Source organism: Ceratotherium simum, chromosome 6, assembly GCF_057802395.1.
Source record: "Ceratotherium simum simum isolate JZ-2026a chromosome 6, ASM5780239v1, whole genome shotgun sequence".
NCBI lineage: Eukaryota > Metazoa > Chordata > Mammalia > Perissodactyla > Rhinocerotidae > Ceratotherium > Ceratotherium simum.
The window spans coordinates 53,442,129-53,466,564 of NC_141905.1; the positions used below are offsets into that span (position 1 = coordinate 53,442,129).

The window sequence follows — 24,436 nt, forward strand, 5'->3', positions numbered from 1 at the left end:
AATCTTCTTTGGCTCTCATTTATATATCCTCTTATGAGGCAAATGACTAGAATACCTTCAAAATAAGGATTTCTTGTGTTTATTGCTGGATCACTTCTGCTCTTGTTCCCAAGATTTAAGAATTTTAAGAAGATTGGTTTTAAGAAGTGTCTTCAACAGTGCGAGACTTCTGTGTACATACTATGTAGAAATATAGGCAGCTGAATTATAGGTCCAAAACATAGTTACAGAATCTTTAAAAAAAAAAAAAAGTAATTACTAACTATAGGTATAAATTCTGTAAGTCTGGTGTCTTCCTTCTCCCTCTTCATTCCTATATTTCCTGGCTCCATGAATTTTCCTCTTCCTCTTTGTCCCAGACCTTTAAGCAAAAAGGATCTATTTTTTTATTTCTTTCCTGAGAATTTCCTGAAAGAGTCTTGTTTTTATACCAGAGCCCTATACCATAAATTTTTCCTCAAACATCTGTCTTGGATTATACTTCCTATGCCAGAATTCTATTATGCTTAGCTTAGTTTACCATTTTTGAAAGACCTAATAGCTGACATAATATAATAGCTACGTAACACTAAGTACTTAAGAGCTTTGTATGCATTTATCTTAATTTTAACAAAAACTCTGAGGTAGATAATATCTTTATTGAACAGATGCAGAAATTGAGGTCCAGAGATAGCAACTCGTCCAGATTCACACAGCAGACTCTACCTAATCCTTATCCACCTTATGTTGCCTCCTAAGGAGCTTCTCATATAAAAGGAAAAAGAAAGTGAAACAGTAATGTCAGGTTGACTTTCCTCAGGGTTATGGTTACCTGAATTTTATGATTACCCTTTGTTATTCTCTAAAAGGTAGTTTTTCTTATTAATAAAAGTAATTATATTCTCATCATGGAAAATTTAAAAAATATAGGTATGTGTAAAGAAGAAAAAAGAATGTGTAATAATAGTTCCTTGGCATATATGTAGTATGTGCATAATTAATATTGCCATCTGTTTTTATGTATTAATGATAATTGATGGTGGTGTTTCTTTCATCACACCTTAAAGAACTTTTTCAACTTTTAATTTTGAAATTCAAAGAATTGAATACCTTAGGCATGGTTTTCTCTAAAAAGCAGACAAATAAAACATTGTCTTTTCTCAAATAAATTTTAATGTTTCTTGATCCTTTCCAAACTCAACTCTCTTTTATATTAAGCTTCTCTAGATTGATACTGTTTTCTCTTTCTTTGTACTCACTTTGGATACAAAATCTTGTGGATTCTATTCTAATTTATTCTGACTTTAAATAATCTGTTGTAAGATTAGTTTTCCTAAAATATCTTTTTTATTTTAGCATGTCTCTCACCAGGAACTTCTTTCCTAGTTATTGTGTCGTGTTCTTCAAAGGTCTGGTCAAGGTTTCTATCAATTAACACCCATACCAGCTTTTAAAAAATGTATAAACCCTGTGAATATAAAGTCTTTTACCTCTGGTTAGAAAGTCTTTTAGCATGCCTCCTTTTCAGATCATAGACTTCAAGTCTAGGTCAAGATTCATTTCTGTTAATTGGTAAATACATACATAACTGATTAAAAAACTCTATCCTTACCTCCTCTATAATCTTAAAATTTTGGAAATATGTATCTGCATAGTTTGTAGTATACTATCATACGTTTATTAATTTTGCCTTAAAGTTTTTCAATTGTTTAATGTGTGTTGTTTGTCCCTAACTAGAGTGTAAGCTCCTTGGAGGCAGAGGCTAGTGTGTTAAATTTTATTTACTTTTATTTTAATGCATAGTAAAATGCTATGTATACAATAGGTGCTTAATAAGTACTTAGTAGTTGACCTTATGGTCCACAAATATTCTATGGGCTATTCTAATGAAGATAAATTGAAGCTTTCTCTTGGCACAAACTCCGTAATCATAAAGAACTACTATGATGATCTTTAGTTACTATTCATAGTAATACACTATATATATACACACACATGGAGGAATGGTATTCATCTACTTTGACTCTGGACTTTTTGTTCTTCAGGGTTTTTTGTTTTGTTTTGAGGGTTTTTTGGTCAATTATTATTAGTCTGGTTATCTAAAAAATTGTCTAAGAACATATCCTTTCTTGTTTACAATCTAATGATGAATTTCTTGTTGTTAAGCAAAATAACTTATAGCCTGAGTTTGCAGAATGTTTGCTCTTACATAAAAATGGTAAAATCTCAACCTACAAACAGAGCAACCAAAGATGAAACTTACATAAGCTTGTCAGAGGCTCTTAGACTTATCCTCCAAAGTCTAGTATTTAAAACAGTGATGAATGCTAGAGAAAGAGTTAAAACTCTTTACTATCCCATCAGGATTCTCACATACTTTTAACTCTTAATTGAGTTGGTTGTTGTGATATTATTTCATGTCTTCAGTTAAATCCACATTTGTTGACTTGGAACCATATAATTAATACTTTTTTTAAAAAGTCCTTTTTTAACAACAGATTGAGCCAACTATTTGTCATGGAGTGCTGCAGCTAGGTCCTGTGCCATTATATTATAATGCCCTGTGGAACAGGCCAAAGTGCCCCTATATACCACCAAATACCATGTGCTAAGATAGCTGTGGCCTAGAGAGTCCCTGAGAGTGATGCCAATCATCATCAAAAAGCATTTTTTAAGCACCTATCTGTACATGGTTCTATCCTAGGCACTGTACAAAACGAGTTAAACAGACATGGCCCCTGCCCCCTGGGAGTTTTCAATCTAAGATGATGCTGGCATGGACAGACATAAAGGATATTGAGACAACTGAACAAACATTGAACAAGAACATAAAGTACTAACATTATGCACAAGCAAAGGGGTAAGTGCATTTTGTGGGATAGTATGTAAAGGAAGCCTCATGGGACAGGAACAGGGTGGGGTAGAGCTATTAATATTAGTCAGCCTCTATCTAGTCAGGTTAGGTTAGTTTTCCTTGGGCAGTTGAGTTTTCATACAGACTTAATCAAAATAGGGACAGAACATTTCAGAAATAGAGTGCAACAAATAGAAGACTTGGAACAAGGAGAGAAACTTAGAACTATATTATTGGACTCCTGGTGGCCTCCAAAATCTATAATTCTGGATGGTTCTGAATCTGAAAGTAGAGTTGATGTTTTGGCTAAGCAAGTTGGCGTTTGAGTTGGGTCTAGGTCAAAACTAGTTCAATGCAAAGCAAAAAGCAAACCAAAAAAACGTGGAAACTTGCATAGCTTCTGTAAGCAGTCTATTTTGCTTGTTAAATCTCTTTCATAAGCCACTGGCCACTTAACAGAAGCCTTGGAGTTCATGAGAGCTGTTATCTTCTCACGAACGTCTGCAAGATTATCTTGTGAAGCACCTATGTATGCTCATTAAATTATGTTCTGTGTTAGAAACTTCAGCACTCTGGCAACATATAGAAATTATTTTTCAAGAATTGGTCAGAGGCGTTTTTGAGGATATTTTTCTATCCCAGAGAAAGGTCCTGGGAATTCTGGGTATTATTGTAAGCAGTCCCAGCAAGATGTTAAACACTAAGTATTACTTGCCCTTCAGTCATTAATTTCTTGTCTTCCAAAATGTGCCTTTAACACTGTGCATACATAGACTTGAATTTAAATCACAGCTACAAATCTACTTTTGCAGTGTTTGCCAGACAAAAATGATTACTTCTTCTTCAGTAGACATGGACTTAGGAGTTTCCCCAATAGTTCTCAGCTCACTGATGTCATTCAAATCTGAAATGTGAAAATTTGAATTTACCCAGATTTTAGGGTGTAGTGTTTCTTATTTTTTTTTTTTTTTTTACAAAAGCTTCTTTATTGTACAAAAGAATTCACAATAGATTTAATTGCAAGCTTCCCGTAGTGCCCTTTAAATTATTGGATTTTCACAACTTATATTTATACCGAGTTTCTTCAATTGCCATCTATTGTGTAAATATAGTACTATTGAAAACATAACTGGTGAAGCCCACTGAGGCGTTAAAAATTCAATAACGCCTTTTTAAAATATTAAAACCTTTTAATGCCCTTATATATTTAATTTGAGAGGTACATTTATTTGTACTTCTTCTTCCCCATTAGAGTTGAGGTTTTCAGGGGCTAGAGTCTTTCCTTTCCTCACTTCCCCTAACTCTTTATGCTGTAATCTCACAATAAGAAGAATCTAGTGACTGTTATTTTTCTTTTGTGACCCCAAGTCATGGGATAGTAGCACCTGATAAGCTTCCTAATGGGAAGAGTATGATTTAGGGACTGTCATCCAGAGGATTTTAGTGATTGTTCTTATTCAACAAATAGCTTGCCTAGAGAATCTTTACCTCTCAGAAATACCTCCCCTAGATGATAGTTTATTATTCTAATGGTATGTTTACCGCTAGACATTTGTGCTTCCTTTTAAATATTAAACTAATCTTGGTCTAGTCTATCTGAAAGAGCCTTCAGAGTTTTAGGCACAATAAACTTAAAAGCCTAGACAGAATTTTGTCAGAAAAACTGGAATTAGGAACTATAAAATGCAGCCAGTGTCTTTATTTATATTTTTTGCATAGGACCCAAGGGATGAGTAGAAGATTTCCAAAAGGAAGTCTGAGAATTTTTGTGTTTGTTTTTGCTTGTACAAAAATAATTCACAGAGAAGGAAAACTGAAAATTAAGCTCATTATGTTAGAATCTTCTGAAATCTTTAAAGGAAAGACAATTCAAATATCTCGAGATTGTCCATGTTCATGATAGATAAAAGTATAGTGATGGATTACTTTTTAGGAATTACGTTTTCATCAAAATGACTGGTTACTTTTTTTTAGGAATTATATTGCTTGACTCCATCAGTAAATAGTTCCAAGTACCTGTGGAAAAGAGGGAGGAAGAAGGTACCTTCTTTCCTTATAAATCAGAATTTATAAGAAAATAGTCTTATAACTTGGGTTTGGTACACAGAATAATGAAAAAGGAAGACCTAGAGATCTTCATATCATACAGTTTTAAATAAGTACCTCAGTAGTGAATTCAGCAAATAGTTGAGAGTCATAGGAATTTGGGATTCTTCATCAATAAGCAAAACAGAAAGGTTATTTTCCCTTTGGAGCTTATGTTCTAGTTCATGAGTCAGCCAACTTTTTCTGTGAAAAACCAGATAGTAAATATTTTAGGCTTTACATGTGGCCATGTTGCAATAAAACTTTATCTACAAAAATAGGCAGCCAGCTGTATTTGGTCCATGGGTTATAGTTTCCCAACCCCTATTCTAGGAGGTGGAAACAGAATTAACAAGTAGATTAGAGTATGTTAGGTGATAAGTGCTTTGGGAAAAAGAAAAATAGAGCAGAGCAATCAACTAGGGAGTATGATGAGGTAGAAGTTGGCAGAGTGGGCTTTACTGAGGTCAAGAAGAAGAGGAGGGACCAGCAAAGGAGACTGAAAAGTGAGTGACTGGTGAGATGGAAAGAAAACCAAGAGATGGTGATGTCCTGGAAATGCAATGAAGAGCCATATATTGGGAAGAAGAAAGGAACATCTGTGTAGATATTGCTGATAGGCCAAATAAGAAGAAGGCTGAGATTAGACCATTGGATTTAACTATGTATAGGTTGTTAGTGACCTTGATGAGCAGTTTTGGTGGAGTGGGTTTAGGAGAGAATTAAAGGAGAGAGTAAGTGAAAACAGATGTCTTTTGAGGAATTTTGTTGTAAAGGGAGCAAAGAAATGGAGCAATGGGAGAAGAAGGATCAAGAGAAGAGTTTGGTTTTTTTTTTAAGATAAAAGAAATAATGACACGTTTGTTTGATGAAAGTAATCCAGTAAAGAGTAGGGGTGAAATGATGTAGGAGAATAGGAGAGAATTGCTGGAGCTGTGGCTTTGAGTTGGCGAGGGATGGGGTCTGGTGTATAAGTGAAAGGATTGACTTCAGATAGGTGTGGTGTTGGTAGATGGGTATATGTGCTGTAGAGTCTGTAGTTGTTCTCTTGTGGCTTCAGTTGTTTTTTTGTATGTGTGTGAGAAAGATCGACCCTGAGCTAACATCTGCCAATCCTCTTTTTGCTGAGGAAGACTGGCCCTGGGCTAACATCCATGCCCATCTTCCTCCACTTTATATGGGACGCTGCCACAGCATGGCTTGACAAGCGGTGCGTCTGTGCGCGCCCGGGATCCGAACCGGTGAACCCCGGGCCGCCGCAGCGGAGCGTGAGCACTTAACCGCTTGCACCACCGGGCCGGCCCCTCTTGTGGTGTCAGTTTTTTGATTAAAGAATATGAAAGTTAAGTGTTGTGGTTTTATGTATACCTATGGTCTTTAACTTTTAGTACCAGCATTTGAGGGATCTTTGGTGACTCACTAAAATGACTTTTATTGTGCCTTCTGAGGGAGTTATGAACTTAACCCAACAAATTTGTATACTTTAAAGATTAAACCCTACATTAGGAGATTAAATAATGATGCATGTAATGCCTGTGGCACAGCACCTGGTATCATGTAGCCAATCAAAAAATACTATTATTAGAGGATGTAGAGTCAGTACATACTGAACTAGTATTACTTTACTTCTTTGGTCCCAAAAGATACTTTGTCATAGTTTTAAGTGTTATATAAGTTAGAATTTGACAATAGTAAGTAAATATGCTAAATTTAAATCATGGGTCCTTTGACATTTCTCCTGATGTTCTTCCTACTTTATAATGTGGTCTCTTTGTACAGTGACTAATGATATTACTGGCTCCAGTGATCAGGGGGAGTATTGATTAGGGCTCCGTAAATGGATGCTTGTTCTTACATGTTTAATTATTTTACCATCGTATTGCTATGTTAGTTTTTTTGTATAATGAAAATAAATTGTTTTTGTGTACAGCATCTTCCGGTAGATTGTAAGCCCCCAGAAGGTAGGTAATAACTCTTAAATATTTCTAAGAAAATGTCTTAAGTAATAGTTTGTATGTAGAGGATATTCAACAAATAGTGATGATTACTAAATCATGGTTTCATATTCCTTTGGTTAAACTTAAATATCCAATTCTTTACGCCTTGCTCTGATTCAGGCCTGAGACCCTTCTACTATTCTGGAAAATTCTGGAGCTACATTATATTGAGCTTAATGGCAGTTATTAGAATACCTCCAAATTTGGCTATTCCAAATAACTTCCAGAGAGAGATAATAGCAAATTCCACAGTAAGCACATAATAATAGCAGCATAATTGGCACATACAACTGTTGGAATGCCATAGAAACTGGCATCATGATCATTAAAAGAGATTTGTTAGAGAAGGATACTCAACTAAATAATAGCATATTGAAAATCAGAGTAAGATAGACTGACTTTATGTAACTATAAGGAAATAGCCTTGGTTACCACCTTCATACACTGTACCAAGGAAGTAATGAGTGAAGTCAAAGAAGTGATATTCTTGCCGAGTACTAAAGAATCTAATTGTGGCCAGGAACTGTTTGAAAAGAGCAAGCTGAAATGGTTGTTTCATTCTGCAGTAGCCAGTGTGATAAAGAGATAGAAGTGAGAGAACTATTTCCTTTATAAGAAGCAGCTGTGGGGCCGGCCCCGTGGCTTGGCATAGTGCGCGCGCTCTGCTGCTGGCGGCCCGGTTCGAATCCCGGGCGCGCACCGACGCGCCGATTCTCCGGCCATGCTGAGGCTGCGTCCCACGTACAGCAACTGGAAGGATGTGCAGCTATGACATACAACTATCTACTGGGGCTTTGGGGGAAAAAATAAATAAATAAAATTATTAAAAAAAAAAGCTGTGTTTGAGGCTTTACTCTTACAGTTACTGATAAAAATTAAAATATGAAGAGGCTATTTCTTAGAATTTAGGAAGTAAAACTTAGCTGTTCATGCAAATGGCTGAGAAATTCTAAATCTATTTAAATCTAGGTTCCTATCACATTTTTAACAGTTATTTCTAAAACATCAGAACATCCAACTTCATAAAAATATTTTAGATCTGTGGAAAATATTGAACAAGTCGTTTAAAAAAAAGCTGTCTTGTGTTGAAACTTTACTTGTTTTCTTTGTGTTACAGGTCCAGTTGTTTACGTGTTGGATCTTGCAGATAGACTGATCTCAAAAGCCTGTCCATTTGCTGCAGCAGGAATAATGGTTGGCTCTATCTATTGGACAGCTGTGACTTATGGAGCAGTGACAGTGATGCAGGTTCACTATTTTACTCTATTCAATGATATTACTTTTGATGTGAAGATCTATTAAAAAGATTTTTGTTAAGAGTTTTTAAATTTATTATTTTGAATAAGTAATAACATTCTATGGTTTAAAAATAAGAAAACATACAAAAAGTTATCTAGTGAAAAGTCTTACTCCTGTCCTTCATTTGCCCAGGTTCCCCCTCACTCCCGAGGTAGCCACTATTATTAGTTTCATATATGTTCTTCCAGACTTACTTTGTGCATATGCAAGAAAAATATGTTCACACACACGCACGTTTTTTTTTTTTACCTTAAAGGAAACATGTCAGAGCTGCATCCCTCTTTTTTCGCAAACAGTGCATCGTGGAGATCTTTTCATATAAGTGTGCAGAAATCTGCATAGCATTCTATGTATAGAATTACAACAATTTCCCTTCTACCATGTAAGGATACAACGAGGAGTCTTGGACCACCAAGAGAGCCCTCACTCAACCATCCTGGTACCCTGATCCCAGACTTCCAGCCTCTAGAACTGGTAGAGAGAAGGGGTCTGCCACCACATGAATGACAGGTGAAGTTTGCATGTAGGACGAACTATCATGGATGTCCCAGAGCTGTGTGACCGGAGAAGGTGAAGAACCTCTGACCAAGTCCATCTTTATCCTTTTTCAGATGGGAAAGCCCTGCACCAGGAAGATTCAGGAAAGATGTAGTGGTCCTGAGTTTTCACATTGAGCAAACCAAGGGGCAGAGACTGAGCAACTTGCTTCAGTTTGCACAGCTTATAAACTGGAACTCTAACGGAGGTTTTTGGAGTCCTGAAATTTGTGGGTTTTGCTACACCACGCAGTATTTAGTATCACAGGTGTCAGAGAAGCCTGCTGTCACTATGACAACAATATCCCAAGGCACTGGGCAACTCTACCATTATTGTACAGAGTTGAGTCTTTCTCATCCATGATACTAGCACGGGAAGTTGCTCTATCCCTATTTTATGGATGAGTAAGCTATTTTCAGAACATGACTTAGATCAAAAGGGTCCAATCAATATTCAGAGAACTGGCATAAAGTACTTCTATAAAGACAGAATTGGTGGCCAGGGAGTAGTTATCTCTGTGCCAGGTGGAAGCTCTTTGGCAGAATGGAAAGTAAATAGCCAAGAACCCGGTAGTATGCTTGTCAAATTGCCAGTCTGGAAGGACTCGGGGGGTGATCAAGTCAAATTCTCTGTGTGCCAGGGAATAAGACATTATTGAGCACATTAGGGAAGAGTTGCCTCTGGAATGCCATCCAGCCACAGTCAAAGCTAGCTTGTCTGGCTTGTCATGGAAAGGACTTCTTCATCAGACAATACGTGCCTACATCTACAGGGCAATGATAACCCATGTGGATAATTATGACTACAGGCACTCTAGGAAGATCGCATGCATCCTTAATCATGAAACAATTTAATTATTCTACACACAACGTTATTGATAGTTTTGTTATATTTTAATTCCTTGAAAATTGGTCACTAATTTGTATTGCATTAATTAGTCTACAGTGTAATACCCAAATCGTGCATGGTTCTGGAGTTTGTTTTCAGTTGTTCATTTTTAAAGGTAGAATGTTTTACATCCAAACTCACGTACATGTTCAGTACTCCCATATTAAAACAAAACACCAATGCCACTCAAAAAAAAAAAAAAAAAAGAATTACAACAATTTACTAACCAGTCTCTTATTGATTAGACAATTAGTTGCTTCCAGTTTTTTGCTATTACAAAGCAATGCTACGATCAATAACTGTTGATGAAGATTAGACAGACTTAAATTTCAAGATTTAGTCCCAGGCCCTTGACTCTTCTCTGTTTGTACCCCTTCCTTAAAGATTTCCAGCTATCATCTCTGTGCTTTTTGTGTTCAGATCCATGTCTTTCGCTCTAATCTTTCCCCAAATCCAGTCCTAAAATAGCAACTTGACCCTTCTCCTTAAATGACCTCTGGTGACTTCACACTCAATATTATTGAACTCAAACTTGTCTTTTCCTCAATTTGAAACCTCAATTTATTCCCCATTATAATTTCTCTTTCTCTTTGATTCTTACTCTTGTTTTCCCATCTACTCAATTTATACCCTACGTTCTTAGGATTACCTTTAACTCTTTCTACTTAATAGCCCAATATCCGGTCCACTGACTAAGTCCAAGCAATTTCCATCCTGATATGTCTTACATTTTTGGCTTCCTTTCCACAGTCTTTACTGCCCAACTTCTTATTGCTCCCCCATCATACCTGGATGGCTGAAGGAGCCTTTGATTGGTTTGTCTAACTTCTTTCTCTTCTATCAATCCATCCTTCCAAATGAATCTTCCTAAAATAATACCTTCAACATCTTACTCCAAGCTTACTGTCCTGTCTGCCTTAAGTCATGGGTTTTCAAAAGCAGTACCTAGATTGGTTAAGTGTTTCATAAGTAACTTAGTAATAGTTAATACACTTGTGTTTGTAGATGATATAACTTGCTTTTTCTTTAATATAAGAGAGTGCATAGAAGAAAAGGAGATCAAGGACGTTATGTAATATTGTAGAAATTGCACATAATCTCTCTACGCCAGGGTACATGGTGAGCAGCCTTTCCAGTTGCTCCCTTAATAGTTGTGGTGAGAGTATTGCAAGACTTTTTCATAAAATGTGATGACACCTCAAAAATCTGGATATAGTCACTGGAATGGATCATAAATAGTAAACCATCATTTGTCATGAGTGTAGTGGATAAAGATTGAGAATCTTTGACTTGAAAAAGATTTCCTTAATCTGATTTGTTATGCAGGGTCGTTCACAATCTTACTTCATTTTACTTCGAAGCCATTGGGCTGTCTCCTCTAACCCATCCTTATGTTGTTTCATTTTTCACCTCTGTTCCTTTGGCTTATATCACCCTCCTGCCTAATACCTGTCCTTCCAGTCTTCTCTCTACTTATCCAAATCTAACCTCCTTCTAGTCTTAGTTCAGCCACTTTTCCTCCATGAAGCTTACCAGGCAACTCCTGCCTGCTGTAATTTCTTCTTCCTCTGCATTCATGACATTTTCATTCCTTAGATGGCAGCTAATCTTGTGTTGACCAAGTGATATTTCTTATATAGAGTACCTAGTTATTTAACTTTCTCTGTATTCAGGCCTTACTTTTCCTATTAGAAGGTAATTTCCTTGCAAGTTGAGACTATCTTATACTTATATATTCCCTGTATAGCATATACACAGAGACTAACACTTAAAAGGCTTTCATAAATATTGATTTTTTTATATATGACGGGTTCTCTCAGGTAGTAACAGGTTTGTTTGACTGATTATATTCTCTGCAATAATTTGTTAAACTCCAATAATGAGTATCAGTACATCATTAGATCAGAGAGGTTCAGGATGATTCACTGGGACTGACAAAGACATGAAAACTTAGAGCAGATTATACATTATTTAATGTACAAATACATTATACAGAGGTATATTTTTTGCAGATGAGGAAACTAAGCCCTCTGAGATTGAGTGATTTCTCTTAAGACGTAATTGACCATAAGAAGTGGGATGGCTCTTTTTGAGGAAAAGATTTTAGGCTATCTCAATCTTAAAAGAATTTTGATAATTAATGGGACACTTCAACAATAGGAGCTAATTAAGGAATATAGTTTGTATTCTCTGAAAAGGGCTACCAGCTGCATTTTGGCATTTTTAACCATATTGGTATGATTCGTTCAAAAAGTTAACACTGGGGCTGGCCTGGCGGCATAGTGGTTAAGTTCACGTGCTCTGCTTCGGCACCTTGGGGTTCGCAGGTTCAGACACGGGGCGGGCCTACACACTGCTCATCAAGCCATGCTGTGGCGGCATCCCACATACAAAGTAGAGGAAGATTGGCACAGATGTTAGTTCAGGGACCATCTTACTCAAGCAAAAAGAGGAAGGTTGGCAACAGATATTAGCTCAGGGCCAATCTTCCTCACTAAAAAAAAAAAAAAAAACTTAACACTCAGCTGAGGTCTGTGTAAAGTACGAAATAAATTGAAAGCCCTGATCCCCAGCCTCAAGGAATACAGTTTTAAGACAAGCTATACATAAGTGATCAACTTGAGAACTATTATAAGGTTATATAAACAAATGTGAAGAGAGTGCAGAAGACCACATAAACAGTATTTTAATTCAGTAAAAGTGAAAGATCATTTGAAGTTATGAAAAAAGTAAGTCTTGAGCTGACCCTAGAACAAAGTAATTTGGATTGGTCGAGGGGAGAAAATGATACAAACAAGGAGACAAAAATGAACATGTTGGTTAATGGTGACAGTAAAGGAGATCTAAAATTATGATAATACATATAGATTATGTGTTACCATTTAGAAATAACCTTCACATGTACTGTTTACTTGAAAAGATTTTTTTTTTAGCCCAGAAATGAGAGAGATTAGCTGTGACAGTAAGTAGGTACTGTTGGGTGATTTAAGAGTATGGGAAGACTTTTACCTATCAGAGCATATTTGAGAGGCAATGTGCCCCACTATATACCACCAGCAGTGTTTAGGGTTTTCTGTTTAACACTTGATTGTTTCTTTTCCTTTTGTTCTCTCACTACTCTGAAGTTCAAGTAAATCAGATTAAGGAATCATGCCACTAATCTTTTCCCATTTATTCCCATTTATTTCTCCATGAACCAGTCTTAGGTTCAATCCCTGTTAGTTGTGAGGAAGTTGAATGGGACAGTCCACTTATGTTTTTATCGAAAAGACAGCATGATACAACTTTTTTTCCCCAGCACTGGGCTGAACACCTTTCAGGCACTGATGCATTTAATCCCTACAGCAATCTTGTGACGTAGATACTATCAACTATTCCTACTTTACAGGTTCAGAGAGTTTACATGTCCAGTACCACACAGAAAGAAGAAGCGTTAGGACTCCTGTCCCTAATCTAAGGCTCCTTAAGTGAAACCTGGTTCCAAAGGCAGCTGAAACATTTTATCCTTGAACAATGGAACCTTAATATACAGACTAGTTCCACTTTTGTCTCTAGTGTCAAGACACCCCCATAAGCGTTGTCCTTTGTGTGTGTGTGTGTGTGTGTGTGTGTGTGTGTGTGTGTGTGTGTGTGGAAGATCAGCCCTGAGCTAACATCTGATACCAATCCTCTTTTTGCTGAGGAAGATTGGCCCTGAGCTAACATCTGTGCCCATCTTCCTCTACTTATATATGGGACGCCGCCACAGCATGGCTGGACAAGCAGCACATTGGTGCAGGCCCGGGATCTGAACCAGCCAACCCCGGGCCGCTGCAGCAGAGCGGGCGCACTTAACTGCTTGCGCCACTGGGGGCTGGCCCCGCATTGTCCATTTTTAATTACACTATACTTAAATCTGACTAAGAAAACCTATTAGTTCATCACTGTTCCCATCCTCCCATTTAAAAGTAGGGTTCTGGGCTGGCCAGTGGCATAGTGGTTAAGTGTGCGTGCCCCACTGCTGGCGGCCTGGGTTCAGATCCCCAGCACACACCGACGCACCACTTGTCAGGCCACGCTGTGGCAGCGTCCCACATACAGTGGAGGAAGATGGGCACAGATGTTAGCTCAGGCCCGGTCTTCCTCAGCAAAAAGAGGAGGATTGGCGTGGCTGTTAGCTCAGGGCTGATCTTCCTCACACAAAAACAATAAATAAATAAATAAAATAAATAAAAGTAGGGTTCTAATAAGCAGTGTTTTAAAAGATCAGGCCTCAATCAAAACTTAGCCTTTTCAGCATTAGTGAACTGCAGTCCTAGCTGGATATGAAGATCTAGCTTTTAGCTCTAAAGCAGAAAAACAAACTTTTTTCTCAACCTACAGTTCTATAGGCCTTTTTAATACATGGATAACAAATTCTTAGAGAAGGCATTCTATAGTTCCTCAATCTCACTCTAAAACTGAAGTCTTGAAAATAATCTGTTTTTAAATCTTGGGGCATAAAACTAGAATGTACATTGATCTCACACACAGCTTGCTGGTTCTATATTGACCCAAGTTAAATCAGCCCCGTTGCTTAATTCAGCTTTCATTTATTGCTCTTGAGTCTGACTGTAGTAGCAGGTGGTGTACTACAGATGTTATACTGTCCTACTTCCTTTACAGCATTTATAGTTGCACATTTGTTTGATTTGATTGTCTTTCACCTTCAAAAGACATCTATTTAGCTCACCATTTTATCCTCAGCACCTAGGCCTGTGTCTGGCACATAATCAGTATTCAGTTGAATGAATGAATGTATGCATGCAAGTATGTATGCATGGTGAGCCTCAGCTCGAGCACAGAGCATCTCTCACTTCAGCTTTAACAAGTGGGACAGTGGGCCTTTGCTCACTCTTTGCTCTATTTCCTTTTTTGTTTCCTCATCCTTAGACACCTAGTTGTAAGTTTTTACTGCTACGTGTGACGAATAAACTTTCCTTTACTATAGTCCATAGCTGAATATTCATTCTGCTTTAAATACTAAATTCTAAAGATATATAACCCAATAAAGGAATTTTTCAAATTTCTGAATTTATTTGCTAACACTTTGAGAGTATTTAAATCACAGTTAGTTGTAACTTTAAAGTGATCGTTATATTGAAAATAATAAAATGACATAAAAATGAAATGTCCTGGAAAAGCATTATAGGTAAAAACACAATCTCTGGGCTGATCTCATCCACTTTTGCCACCAGTGTAGGATTAGGGCTTATGAAATATTGTGAACCAGACTATTTCACTAAAGTGAAATTGTAAAGGGCAACTCAAAACGATCATCCGTCACATACAAGATGTGAAGTTGTTAAGTTTCTCCCTGGAGACACAGAAGAATATCAGATACTGATACCATGGTTTTTGACCATTTGATATTTAAAAACGTTTTTTTCTTTTTTTGTAAGGAAGACCGACCCTGAGCTGACATCTGTTGCCAATCCTCCTCTTTTTTGCTGAGGAAGATTGGCCCTGAGCTAACACCTGTGCCCATCTTCCTCCATTTTGTACATGGGACGCTGCCACAGCATGGCTTGATGAGCAGTACATCAATCCATGCCCGGGATTTGAACCTGCGAACCCCAGGCCTCCAAAGTGGAGCACATAAACTTAACCACTGTGCCACCGGGCCAGCCCCTAAAAACGTTTAATGTTACATGTTGGTTAGATAAATTAACCAAGTGCTAGTCTGAGGTATATCCCTAGCTGAAATTTTAAAAGCACCCATTTTGGTCCTCTCCACATAACTTCTATAAAATATTTTTACCTGGATCCAGTCTGTTGTCTAGAATTTCAATTTGCCCTGACTGTTCTCAGCTTGACCTTATTTCACATCTCCTTATAGTCCGCCTAGAAAATCTGCGCTAATAGCTGACATAGAGGGCATCTCGTTTTTTAAAAAATCCCATTTACTTTTGCATGACCTTGCTTTCCTGAGTATATATGGTGCCTGGCAGCTTTTAGTCTTTCCTACCTTCTTTGCTCTCTTCCTTTTCTCTCTTCCCTATCAAAGATATAGGCAAAGTCTTTTTCAATCTTTTCTTCCTGGCTTTTTCCTCATGTGTGATCCGAAAAACTAGAGTCCTTTATAGTAGTGTCCTTCTATCAAGCTGTTGCCCTACTGTGTGATACCTGGGTTCTGAAATAGTCTCTTTCCCCTCTCATAACTGCCAAGAATAATCCCTCAGAGAAATATGTTTAATTTGCGAGCAGTTGAGACTTTCAGCTAAAGGGAGGTCATTTAGACTTTTGAAATAGAATTTTCAGGGAAATTCTCTAGTTAAAAGTAAGAAGCTGCCCAACAAAAGGGTGATGTTAAGAGAAGTGTAAGGCCAAGAGTGATCAGCAGGTGAGAAGGATTCTGCTGGGAGGGGAAGTATGGAGATTCACAAATCCCAATTAATCATGGCCTTCTTGCCCTCTGGGATCTAAACCAGTTGAGAAATAGCCCCAAGACCCAGATGAGAGGGAAAAGATTGCTTTAGCTTCATTACTCCATAGATAGGGCATCCTAAGGTTCTTGGATTGGAAAAAATGACTGGAACCTCTATCCAAAACTGGACCCCCTACTACAGTCCCCCAAACCCAGACCTTGAAATTGCATTTTAGGAGAGTTAGCTGTGTAGAGCAGGCATTTAGCCAGCCAGAGAGATCACACTCTATCCCAGACACCACTGAGTGCGGAAAAAGAGCCAAAGAGAAGTGAGCCTTCAGGCCATCTCCTGAAGGCCTGTCCTGCCCCTTGGCTGGCTATGCTTACCTCCTAGTAGGAAGAGTGGGAAAACAGATGCTCTACTGGAAGATAAATAGGACCTAAAATTATAGCCCAGTCTAACCAAATCAGAAGAATGGAAGCAAAAACCAGAAGTCCCCTCCCCTCTATTGAAATGTTATCAATGTGGGTCAACCATTTTTAAAGCTTTTATTCCAATGTAATATGAAATAGCATGGGAGCTTTTTTCCTTTGAATTCAGAGACACTTCTTATAAGTAAATCAGGCCTTGATAGCTTTGCAGCTTATTTTTAAAACTTTTTATTTCTGTATTCTGCTGAAATTTAGCATTTCCTCTAAAATGAATTGAGCTTAAGCATGCAACTCTTCATTAGATAAGGAAATGATTCTAGCAAATGCTATCTGTTTCACAGGTTGTAGGCCATAAAGAAGGTCTGGATGTTATGGAGAGAGCTGATCCTTTATTCCTTTTAATTGGACTTCCTACTATTCCTGTCATGCTGATATTAGGCAAGATGATTCGCTGGGAGGACTACGTGCTTAGACTATGGCGCAAATACTCAAATAAACTACAAATTTTGAACAGTATATTTCCAGGTAAGGCCCTGAATTGTGGTTGTAATGAGCATGCCAAATTAATCTCGTGGAAGAATTCTAGCATGCAAAGATATTTTAGCTCTTCTGATTTATTAGCACTAATACCTTGCATTTTTTTCTCTAGGAATTGGTTGTCCTGTTCCTCGAATTCCAGCTGAGGCTAATCCCTTAGCGGATCATGTGTCTGCCACCCGAATTTTGTGTGGAGCCCTTGTCTTTCCTACTATTGCGACAATAGTTGGTAAACTGATGTTCAGTAGTGTTAACTCTAATTTACAAAGGACAATCTTGGTAAGATGGCTTTAATATTTTTTTTTTCAAGTGACTATACAGAAGAGAATGAACTGTGTATTTGTTTTTTAAAAAATCCCAATGGGACTATATAAACGTTCATTCTGTGGCTCCTATGCCTTAAACATCTGTTTCATCCCCACTGTCATCCAATAGCGATAAAAAGGGGAAAATCCACTGCAGTGGTTCTGGCCTTCCAGAACCATGCTGTGGGTGATTTCTGTCCTGGAATATCCATGAATCATCACACCCATCCCTCTTGCCAAACAAGATTATGGTGAAGACCTGCTCTAGGGTCAGATTGCCTGGTTCAAATCCTATCACAGATATTGCCTTGCTGAGAAACCTAAGTCATATTTCTTGACTTCTCTAGCCAGCCCTGACGGCCTAGTGGTTAAAGTTCAGCACTCTCACTGCTTCAGCGGCCCGGGTTCATTTTCCGGTCACGGAACCACATCACTGTCAGTTGCCATGTTGTGGTGGTGGCTCACATAGGAGAACTAGAAGGACTTACAACTATGGTATACAACCATGCACTGGGGCTTTGGGGAGGGAAAAAAATAAGAGGAAGATTGGCAACGTATGTTAGTTCAGGGCAAATCTTTCCCTGCAAAAAAAAAAAAGAAAGAAAAAATTTCTTGACTTCTCTGTTCCTGTAGAATGGAGATAGTAATGGTAGCTACCTCAGGATTATTGTGAGGATTAAATGAGCTAATTCATTTGAAGTACTAGCACATAGTAAGCCCTTATGTTGTTTGATGTCATTATTATTATTCCCACTTTCCCCCTCTGGTGGAGCCTGCACATAGTGCTCATGCATTCTCCCTGCTCTATCAGAATGGACGTAGAGCTAAGTGGAAGAAAGATTACTCAGATAGGACAACAGGGAAGGCGTCTCTGACCTCTGTTACCGGTAGTGTCTCCCTATGTAACCCCCTAGTACAAAAGAAAACTGTTTATTTGCAGTCATCTGAATTAGCATCAATGCCTATGTCTTTGTGATCTAAGTAAAATTATTTTTATTATAATGTTTCTCTAAGTTTGCTTTATAAAAAGCTAATTTTCCTTTTTATTTTAGGGTGGAATTGCTTTTGTTGCCATAAAAGGAGCATTCAAGGTTTACTTCAAACAGCAGCAATATCTACGTCAGGCACACCGCAAAATTCTAAATTATCCAGAACAAGAAGAAGCATAAAACTGTGACTTCTAGTTGTTTTGCAGTTCTCTCATCCTTATGAGTCTGTTATGTTGTTTTGATTCCATCATTAATGCACAATAGTGGAGACTTGTGATAAGCTGCTGCTCTCATATTTTTAAGAAATATAATAAAGCACTTAGGGCAGGGGAAATCCTCTCAGTAATCACGGAACCTGAGGATATAATTTGTTTTCATTGTTTTGTATGTACTTCTTTTATGGCTGTCATCTGAACATTATTTTAGCATGGTTATTCTGGGTTTTGTTCGTATTTTCTCCAGACAGAAATGTAAAGATCAAACTGTGCAAATATTTAAAAATGCACATGCTGTTTTATTCAAATGCCTCTTTTGTACATGTTCATGTTCAATGTTTTCTTAGAATCAGCAACCCAATGAAGGTACTATGAGGATTTTTCTCACTGGCATAATTTGATTACATGCTAAACAGAAGTATATGTTAATATGAGGAAATGTAAATTAAATTAGTTATAAATAAATAACAAACCAAAAATGTATGTAAACATTCAAATGATTATCTGAACAAATGCGATTTTGTTGTGTTTTTCTTAACCCATGTGATGTCCTCCAAAATGTGTAGGGTAAAAATTCACAGGGCTTCCAGATCACTTTTTCACTATTAAATTTTATTTATATAATGTTGACATCTCATAGTTCATAATGTAATTTTGACTCATGCAGTCTTAATTACTGTGAGTGTGTGTGTGAGAGAGAGAGAGAGAGAGATCAGGTCCTTTCATCACTGGAGTAAAGTTTTTAAATCCCTATTTCTAGGAATTAGATCTGCCAGTTTATAATAGTTTGAGCACAGAGAACGATTTGCAAAAAATCAATAAAGTTATTTTACTCTCCTCTTTCATTCATTCAGTCATTCAGGTATTTGTTAATCACCTTCTGTTTGCCCAGGCACTGTGCAAAGTGCTATGGGATACAGTGGTGAACAAGACAGACTTGATTCCTGCTTTTATGTAGTGTACGGTCTAGTTTCAACAGATAGAAAACCAGCAGTGAGTAAACCAAGGTGAGGCCTTGAGCTCTTTGTTTTTATACCAGTCAGTGAGGAGATAATTATGAAAACAAGAAGTATTGAGTAAATATTGAGGTCATTGTTTTTGGCTTAAGTCAATTTATTATTTTAAAAAACCGATACTAACGTTTTTAAATTTTAATTGTCATTTTGATGAGGCTAGCACCTTAATAATCACTGTTTAGTTTTATATTCATTTTTCAAAAGCAATTATTTGTTTTAAGCTGTTTTCAGTAGTGGCCCTTTTAAGGTTGTTCAGCAATCGGAATGGTCTTGCAGTTATTTTCATTAATTAAAATCAAATTTTTTAAAGATAATTTCAAAAACCCTATTTATTTTCTTGTTCACAGTATATAATGCATGACAATTATAAACGTTTCTCCTTACACTTCTCTTTAGGAGTGTAGCACATATAGATTGAGCTATGTTAGATTGCAATAATGTATGTTAACTTTAGTAAATTAAAACTGGTACCTTTCTATAGTATGAATGTCTTAATTTTGAGTTATAACATGAAGTTTATGTAAATGGCTGTTGAACATTCAGATTGTAATTATTTGGGGAGGAAGGGAATATTTGACTGACAGCCTTTTTGAAAACACTACTACAGTTCTGAAGGAGAAATATAAAATCTATGATTATATATAAAAATAACTTAGATTATATAGTTGTAATTATAAAATATATTGGCTTTTAATTTTCAAGATGAAAAGAGATATTTCCTGTGTAATTTTGTTATAAGAACAGCTTTTAGGCAGCCTTTACTAAAGTTAAGTTATGCAAGCACACAGTTCCCCATTTACTACTTTAATGCCCAAGATGAGGGATTAGCTACTTGGTTTTATTGGCATCAAGGCTTTTGAGGGCCAGGGAAACAACTGTAATCCTTTGGGGGCAGGGGGTAAGGGTTTCTAGGGCTGTGGGGAGGGAATTGCAAGTGCCTGGGGACCAGAGTGGCCTCTAGCCCTGGAATTGAACACTTTAAATCTAAAGAGCCTTAGCTCAGGAAGTACCATGTACCTACCAGTCTCTTCAGAAAGGGTGGCCTGCACCACCATGAAGCAGCAGAAGATCGTGGGCTGACTAAAGTTGGATGGACCTGGGTTCATATCCTAATTCTGCTTTTACTATCTGTATGTACGACTTTGGCCAAGTGACTTGACTTGCTCTCAGCTACAGTTTTCTTCATTTCTGAAATGCAAGTAGTACTTATCCTAGAGGACTGTTTCTGGAATTAACTGAGAAATTAAAGAAACAGTGGCACTTTAGGCTTAAAATAGCCCTTACAGAGCAGTAGTTGTTTCTTGATTGCTAAATAGTCTGTGCGCACTCTAGGAAAAGGGGAGGAACAAGTAAGAGAAAGGCATTAGGGGACAGGTTAAAGGGATCCTGGGATCCCAGACTTCTGGGATGGGTGGGTATGTTTTGTGTTTTCTAGTTTATTTTCACATTGCTTTACTGTGTTATTTCTATAAACTTTAATGTTTTAAACTTCTTTTATAAAATTCATTGACAACTAGTAGAATTCTTTGCAGAAGTTAACATCTCCAAAGTGGCTGAAAATATTGTTCATCAGTACATGATTATCGAATGACTGTGAAGAATATAAAATTAAATTTAGTGACTTAATTAGTCACTGCCCTGCTAACTGTGCTGTAATTTTTTTAAACATCTTGTTTTTAATATAGCAGACTATCTCAATACTGGCTGGATTAGGTTAAATAAAGAATTTTTATGTTCTCCAGGTGTACTTTGTTGAACAACTCTGAAAACACAATTCATTAATTCTGTACCTACATAATTCTTTTTAAGTCATAGTTCTCAAGATACTAGTGAGATTTTTTTCTTTTAGTAAAAATCTGAATTTTTGAAAAACTATGGAGGAATTTGTCTTAATTTTAAAAGCAGGCTGGCCCTAAATTCCAAGTACGTTCTAATTTTTAAAATATCTCCTCTCACCTACTCTCAGAGCCACTTGGACTGACTGTGATTAGACAAGCCACTAGATAAGGTCTGTGGGTGGTCTCATGCTACAGTGTGTCTTCAAGTATATTGAAGTGGGTTGGGAACTCAAAAAAAACAAGTTGCTTCCTCTGAGATATTAAGTTTCTGAAGAAGATTAGAATCTTCTAGAATGAGTACATCAAAAAAAGGCCCTTCCATCCATGGGAATTTTTTTGTTTCTAGGTTATTTCATTAACTGCATCTGAGAAACAAACTAGCAGAAGAGAAATGGCATAGAGTCCAACAGTCCTGGGTGCATATTCTAGCTGATACTTATAGGGAAAATTACTTTACCTCTCAGACCTTCAGTTTCTTCATCAATAAAATAATTATAAAACCTATCTCTTGGGTTATTGTGAGGATTAGGAGAGGTAACGTTCTAGGACAGTTCAATACACAGAGAAACTCAGTAACTATCTACCAATTTAAGTAGAAGTTTGTTTGCCCATAACCTTCCTTTGGTCCCTGGTATCTCCAGGTTGCCTCTGCTACCTGCCACCCCACACATCCATTAGAAATGGTAGAGTGGGGGCTGGCCCTGTGGTTTAGTCATTAAGTGCACGCGCTCCGCTACTGGCGGCCTGGGTTCGGATCCTGGGTGCACACTGACGCATTGCTTGTCAGGCCATGCTGAGGCCGCGTCCCACGTACAGCAACTAGTAAGATGTGCAACTGTGACATACAACTATCTACTGGGGCTTTGGGGAGAAAAAGGAGGAGGATTGGGAACAGATGTTAGCTCAGGGCCGGTCTTCCTGAGCAAAAAGAGGAGGATTGGCAGGGATGGTAGCTCAGGGCCGATCTTCCTCACAAAAAAAATAAATAAAATAAGTAAATAAAGTCTCTGCTCATTTCGTGTCTGCTAACAGGGCCAAGCAATTCACATGGCCAAACCCTAAGTAGAGGAAGTGCATCTTCTCACCATGAGGCTATAGGAAGAGTGAGGATGTGAACTTTATGACACAGGAATTAAGAACTGAGACCAGAAATCCAATCTAATATTTTAAGTTTTTTATCTCAAGCCATTCAGTGTTTCCCCAAAGCAGTCCTCCAATGTACTGTCGGGGTGAATACTCCAAGCTACAGGTGTTGTGGGGAGCAGGTGGGGGAGGTGATTAGGGCTCCCCCTGACCAATGACAGCATTCTGTCCTTTACTCCTCCCATTTCCAGTTGATCCCTCACTGCTGCTCTCCATGTGCTTGGCGATCTTAAGTCCTGAACTTCTCAGGTGCAATTTCTCCAAAGAATACATCTCCCGTATCCTGTGGGAGTGCCTGATTGCTGGAGATGGTGTTGGTCTAAATGCTCTTTGTAAAGACTCAAACTAACCTCCTTGTTTCACCCCTGCCTTCTGAGGGGTTGTATCTCCCAGTCCTCTCATCAGTTTTCCCTTCTCTGGGTGCTTGGATTTTTAACCTTTCCTTTTCTCTGCTCAAGCAGTGACCACCCCATCATCTGCTTTCCGCTCTCAGACGGAGTAGCTGGGATTTACAATCTCATCAAAGATGCAGTTTGTGTTTTTGTTTCTCATTGTTTTTGTTTCTCATTGTTTTTGTTTTGTTTGTTCTGGAGTGATCTCCAAAAGTCGGTGAGGATAGGGGTCTTTTATTATCCATCTTAAAACTGGAAATCTGAAGGAGAAATACAATTTTTAAAGCTATCATTTATTGATTGCTTACCGTGTGCAAGGCACTTCACTAAGCAATTTACATGCATTACCTCATTAAATCTTTACAAAGTCCTGAGAACTAAATATAATTATGATTATGCCCATTTTATAGGTGAGGAAATGGAGGCTGCATGACACAAAGTAATTCAGCCAAGGCCGACAAACTAATAAACAGTGGCATCGAGATTAGAATCCAAGTCTGTCTTGAGTCTACACTGTGGGTAGGTTTTGTACGCGGTACTCATTCACTCTTCATCCTTTGCTAAGGACCAACTCCGGGCCAGGCTCCGTGCCTGGTGGCTGGGAATACACAGATGAACACGGGGGAGCCTGCTCCCACGGAGTTTACTGCTTCTTGGGCTCCAGAGAGACATGTTTATCCTTTCCTTTATGTTGTTATACATCCTACCAAGAGTGTCACTTAGAGAATGCACTCCTTACCAAGACATGTTTACCAGGCTCTAGTATAGATTTCCTAAGTTCTGAACATAGAGGTGCCAAGAGGGAAGTCTTCTGTGTCCTACTCTTTCCTCCCAGTATTTGACTTTCTTTGGATATTGACAAATCTGACTCTTCCTACAGCATGTAATCATTGTCTAAAAACGTGGAGGATTATAGAAATGGCCAAATTCCACATAGTTTTTTTTTTTTTTTTTTTTTTTAAAGATTTTATTTATTCAGTTTTTTCCCCCCAAAGCCCCAGTAGAGAGTTGTATGTCATAGGTTCACATCCTTCTAGTTGCTGTACGTGGGACTCGGCCTCGCGTTGGACGGAGAAGTGGTGCCTCGGGGCGCTCCCGGGATCCGAACCCGGGCCGCCAGCATCAGAGCGCGCGCACTTAACCGCTAAGCCACAGAGCCGGCCCTCCACATAGTTTTTATCAGAGAATACTTCTCACTGTCAATTTAGAAACAGTCTAACAAAGTTCCCCAAATACCACAGATTTGAAAAACACCACATGCACAGTATAAATATATCATCTCTTTTTTATACAAATAAGTTATTATAACAGTATTATATGCTACGCTTTTTTTTAAGTCAAACACAAAAGGACAAAATAAAAAGTTAAAGTCTGCCCTGCCCCATTCCCTCCCTAATTTCCTAAACATCATGGGCTTGTTGTAAAAACTTCAACTGATAATAGAAGCATAGCCCCAGTCCCACTTCCCACATGTAACCAGCCTCTATTCATTTTTGATGTTTCCATCATGTCTTTTTAAAATAACTCACAGAAGTCTTTGGATTA

At 37.8% G+C, this 24,436-nt stretch overlaps 1 protein-coding gene across 1 annotated transcript in view; it reads left to right on the forward strand.

Moving 5' to 3' along the window:
• Positions 1-21,259, forward strand: part of MARCHF5 (membrane associated ring-CH-type finger 5) — a 55,019-nt gene extending 33,760 nt beyond the window's left edge. The window contains exons 3-6 of the mRNA XM_004427828.3: positions 8,033-8,163; positions 16,798-16,981; positions 17,106-17,272; positions 18,351-21,259. Of these exons, the coding sequence (XP_004427885.1) occupies positions 8,033-8,163; positions 16,798-16,981; positions 17,106-17,272; positions 18,351-18,467 (599 nt within the window). The 3' untranslated portion in view covers positions 18,468-21,259. The remainder of the gene's footprint in view (positions 1-8,032; positions 8,164-16,797; positions 16,982-17,105; positions 17,273-18,350) is intronic.
• Positions 21,260-24,436: the final 3,177 nt, after the last annotated feature.